At 44.3% G+C, this 5,000-nt stretch overlaps 1 protein-coding gene across 4 annotated transcripts in view; it reads left to right on the top strand.

Annotated features, from left to right (window-relative positions):
- LOC121682182 (complexin-1-like) overlaps nt 1-5,000 on the top strand; it is a 53,489-nt gene that overhangs the window by 33,749 nt on the left and 14,740 nt on the right. For 2 of the 4 annotated variants that reach the window (XM_042062227.1, XM_042062228.1), the window contains exon 4: nt 1,161-5,000. This exon is cut by the window's right edge and continues 153 nt beyond it. In XM_042062227.1, the coding sequence (XP_041918161.1) occupies nt 1,161-1,367 (207 nt within the window). In that variant the 3' untranslated portion in view covers nt 1,368-5,000. The remainder of the gene's footprint in view (nt 1-1,160) is intronic. The other 2 variants (XR_006022460.1, XR_006022459.1) reach the window with 2 other exon arrangements.

Raw genomic sequence — 5,000 nt, 5'->3', positions numbered from 1 at the left:
TCCTTTCGGTTGTCGTTAGTCTTAACTTTTTTTTTTTTTTACTCAGTAACGCATGGTATTTGTGATGTAGCGAAGTACAATACTTCACTCAAAACGTAATCAAGTAAAAATAAAAGTACTAATTTGAAAAACTACTTAAAAAATACAAAATACACAAAAACATTCCTCAATACAGTAAAATGAGTAAATGTATTTCGTTACTTTCCACCTCTGTCCCCCAGTCCCCTATACACAGAGAGAGAGAGAGAGAGAGAGAGAGAGAGAGAGAGATAAAGAGAGAGAAAGAGAGTGGTGGTCCATCTTTTCTTTCTTGAACGTCTGTTACACATTTCACACATTTCATTTTATGCTTTTTCAGACAGATGTTAAAAAAACACACACACTCTGACAAATCATCTCTCAATAGCACTCTCCAGACAGACACATACATGCACACACACACACGCACACACACACACACACACACACACACACACACACACACATGCACACTGAACTGAGGGCTAGAACTGCAGCAGATCGGATGGCAGGTGGCAGTTTGCCAAAGTGCCATATCACAGTCTCCGCTTTACAATCAGACATCACACACACACACACACACACACACACACACACACACACACACACACACACACACACTCAAACAGACTCAAGTCACTCAAACACTCATGCTGAATTATACAGTGCCTATAAAAGTATTTTACCTTTTTACTGCTTTTATGAAATCTTGGTAAATTTAATTTGTCCTTTTTAAAAAAAAAAAAAACTCTTTAATATCACATTAATGCCCCCGCTTAAAGTGACTAATTCAATAGTGGTCCAGCCAATTGGTGCCAGCCAATAGTCTCACAATTAGTGAAATGGAGATCGCCTGAGTGCAGTGAATGTGTATAGTATAGTAGTATAAAGACACCTGTGTCTGGAAGGTCCAGTCATTGGTTAAACAGTATCCCTGGCAGAGGCTGTCCCTAAATAACTGTGTTTAAGTTAAAGGGGAGTTCCACCCATTTTTCACAGAGATCTCTGTTTCTTAAGGTCACGAGTACTGTCAGTGTGTGTTTGTGTGTGTGTTTGTGTGTGTGTGCATAGCTCATCTTTGTTTCTGGTTTATGTATGTGTGTGTGTGTGTGTGTGACTCTCTCTCTCTCTCTCTATGTCAGTATGGAATTAAGAAGAAGGAGGAGAAGGAGGCTGAGGCGGCGGCGGAGGCAGAGGCAGCTTCCGAGGGCTCTCTGACCCGGCCCAAGAAGGCCGTGCCAGCTGGCTGTGGCGACGAGGAGGAGGAGGACGCCGGCCTCATGGAGACCGTCATGAAGTTCCTCCCCGGGCCCCTCAACAACGTCTTAGACATGTTCAACAAGAAATAAACACATACACACTCACACACACACTCAACGTCTTACACTTAATCCAAAAGAAATCAACACACAACACTCAGCATTGTCTTAGACATATTATTAAAGAAACAAACACACACACATTGTAGACACGTGCAAAAAGAAATGAAACACACACACACACACACATATAGCACACACATGACATAACCCTCTCCTTCTTTCTGTCAGCGCTCTACTGCTCTCTGCTAAACAACCCCAGGCCTGTTGTCAGCTGACTGCACTCACACCTGCCGTCCAAGCCTGTGTGTGTGAGGTTATGTGTTTATGAGTATGTGTGTGTGTGTGTGTGTGTCTGTTGTAAGGGGCAGGTGTGGAGTTTTGCTCTTTGCGGACTCCAGGCTCCGGTTGGCTCTGGCAAATCCATTTCCTGTGTAAATAGCCTCTGAAATATAGATCATATCTATGAGTAACATTATATATATATATATGATGACTATAAGCCATACTTTTAACTTGTGGAAAGAGAGAAAAAAAAAACAATCCCAGAATCCTATCATGTGTTCAACTGTGTTCCTTAGTCTTGATGTTCAGTGAACCCAATGTCTCTTCATAGGCTGATCAGCTGCCAGTGGGATCTACGTTTGATTAGTGTTCCCTCGTTAACAAGCACACACACACTCACACACATGCACCCATCATGTTCTGCGTTCTAATGAGTCGAATCTGGTTCTAAAAGCATGCCCATCCTCTCTGTGACTGCCGTAGACTGTTTGTACCGTTATCATGCTGTCTGGTGTTTGTAGTTAAATATATGTCATATTTAAGGCAATAATATTTGGGCTTTATGTTCTCGATGTCCTATAAGTGGCGCTGTTTTGTTCTGTGCTCTCTGTCTCTATGCTGTTCTTTGTTACTCAGATTATTGAATTTCCATGACAAGCTCATTGTTCTGATGATTCTAATGCCATGACAAACTCATTGTTCTGATGATTCTATCTCCATGGCGAGCTCATTGTTCTGATGACACTATTGCCAATATGAGTGTGGGCATATCTGATTGGCCCAGATGGCTCTCATGAATATTAATTAGTCTGGAGTTATAGGGCTAGCTCTGTGTTTGTGATTCTCATACACCCTGCTGTAGATAGACTGATTTGATGTTTCTATTATGATTATTATTATAATATATTGATATTATTCTGATTTTATTGGCACAACTAGGTTGTGTGTCCACAAGATGTGAGCAGACAGTGACAATGGTGCAATACTAGCTCTAAATGAAGTTGTTCTGTGTTTGTATTTGACTATAGGAGTCAGCAATAGCAGACAATCTTCATTTCTGTGTATTCAGCTAATGTGAATGTCAGTGTGTGTGTGTGTGTGTGTGTTTGAATGTGTGTGTGTGTGTGTGTGTGAGAGAGAGAGAGAGCCTGGGTGTCTTCCAGATGGACTGGGTGGAGTTACAGAGAGATGATGGGTGTGGTCTTGAGAGGAGGGGAAGAAAGCGAAGATGAGCAGAGGAGAGTAGGAGAGGAGAGGAAAAGATGGGAGAAGAGGAGTAAGGAGAGAATGTAGCCTTGTAGCCTTTTAGTGTGATGGCTGTGTGCGTGTGAGTAGAGTGCTGCTAAATCAGTCTGTGTGCATTTGTGCTCTCTCACACCTTCTCAACATGCAGTACAATCCTTCCCCAGAAGCGCAGATCCTTACACACGGATCCTGCTGCCCCCAGACCAGCCCGAATGAGGGAGGAGAGGCTTAGAAGCGATGTATCTTAGCTACCACCTGCCATTCTACTGTTCAGACATTCCAGTGGTCCATAGACATTCCGCCTGGCCTAGCAGAGCCCCCTCTGGCACGAGCATAACCTCTCCGGGCCTAGCGTAGCCTCGTAGCGAGCTAACACAGCCTCTCTAGAGCTAGCATATGCTTTCTGGGGCTAGCGTAGCTTCGTAATGAGTTAACACAGCTTCTCTGGAGCTAGCGAAGCCCTGTGTGAGGTAACACTGTCTCTTTAGGGCTAGCGTAGGCTCTCTGGAGCTAGTGTGGCCTAGTAGCAAGCTAACGCAGCCTTATAGCATGCTAGCATTGGCCAAGTCATGTACAGCATCAATGCTGCCATGATGACATTGCCATAACATGGCATGTCTTGTGAGTGTAACGTGGGCTAACACTGTAGGCTCAGGCAGAGGCCAGCATAACGTAATCAGTTACCGCCATCAGCTACCTAACCTGCCATTTAGATTTACCTATGAAACCAGCCAAGTTATTACGCTCCTTGGAGGACTAAAGGGGGACCAATCAGCAGGCTCCTTGATTAAATGACCTTGTGAGCTTTGACCACTGCTATCAGGATCTGACTGCATGTTAAGGTCAAGGCCAACACAAGGTCATTGCGTGATCAAGGTCAAGCTTAGCTCAACCAAGGTTACCAGACATTGCTCATTGGGGGAGGTAGATTTGCGTAAGGACGTTTAGCTTTCTGTTGTTGTTTTTTTCCCCCTTGCAAGGTGTGTGTCTGTGTTATTTAATTAGATTTCACCACACACACACACTATTACCAAGTCCTATCCATTAATCCCACAGTCAAATGTGTTGCCATGGTGATGCTGTGCATATGAATAACATCCCAGAGAGCACATTCGTAGAGCACATTTGTGTGTGTGTGTGTGTGTGTGTGTGTGTATGATATGACATGATGTGATGTTCTGAAACTGCCTCCAGCCTGTTCTGTAATCAGCTGATCAAGTGCTGTCCAGCACACACAACTCTTCCCAACAATCATGTTATTACACCTTCAACATGTTACAACATGCTTATAACAGCTATATTGTCACTATGTTTTTTTTTCCTTTGCCATACCAACTCCTGAGGCTTTTTGTTTTCTAAAACCAAAGACTGTTCTATCATCAAACACACTGCCTGGCTTCATGAGCTCATCCTGTGTGATATCTCTTTGATTTCTCGGGTGTTGTTCTTCCTGTTTGGGCGGTGCTGCATCATTCGGTGGGTTTGACTGTTTGAGATTCTACTGCTTCTACTGCGGCTCACACACACACACCACCCATCTGTCAGGAAGTAGAAGCAACCACCAGGTTTCTGATTGGTTGGTCAGATTGGAGCAGGAGCAATCATAACTCTCTGCAGGCACACAGGTCATACAGGTGATGTGCTTCCCAGAGCTGTGCTCTCTCTCATGCACATGACACACACACGCGCACACACTCATACACACAAACACACACACACTTACACAAATACATAAACTCAAACCACACACAGAGACACACACACACACACACACACACACACACACACACACACTGAGCACAAGAGAAGCAGGCTGCTGGATAGTCCCTCTTTATAAAGTTCTTTATTTACACATTCTCTCCTCCTCTCGTGTTCTGCTGTATACTGATGTGAGTGGGGTCTCCTGGGTGGGTTCCTTGCTGGTTCTCTCATGTTCTATGCTCTTGATGTTCTTGTCTCTGGGGTTCTCACCCGGCTCTTTCTCCTTCCTGTTGTTGAGTTGGTGCATTTCTTTGGTACTGTAAACCTCTCTCTCTCTCTCACTCACTCTCTCGCTCTCTCTCTCTCTCTCTCTCCCTCTTTCTCCCCCTCTCCCTGGCTCCCTCTCTCTGTGGTGTGTTGCATGCCTGTGGT

This window comes from Alosa sapidissima, chromosome 14, assembly GCF_018492685.1.
Source record: "Alosa sapidissima isolate fAloSap1 chromosome 14, fAloSap1.pri, whole genome shotgun sequence".
NCBI classification, from domain to species: domain Eukaryota; kingdom Metazoa; phylum Chordata; class Actinopteri; order Clupeiformes; family Clupeidae; genus Alosa; species Alosa sapidissima.
Note: the sequence above shows the minus strand (reverse complement) of the source record. Positions and strands in the feature narration are given on the sequence as shown.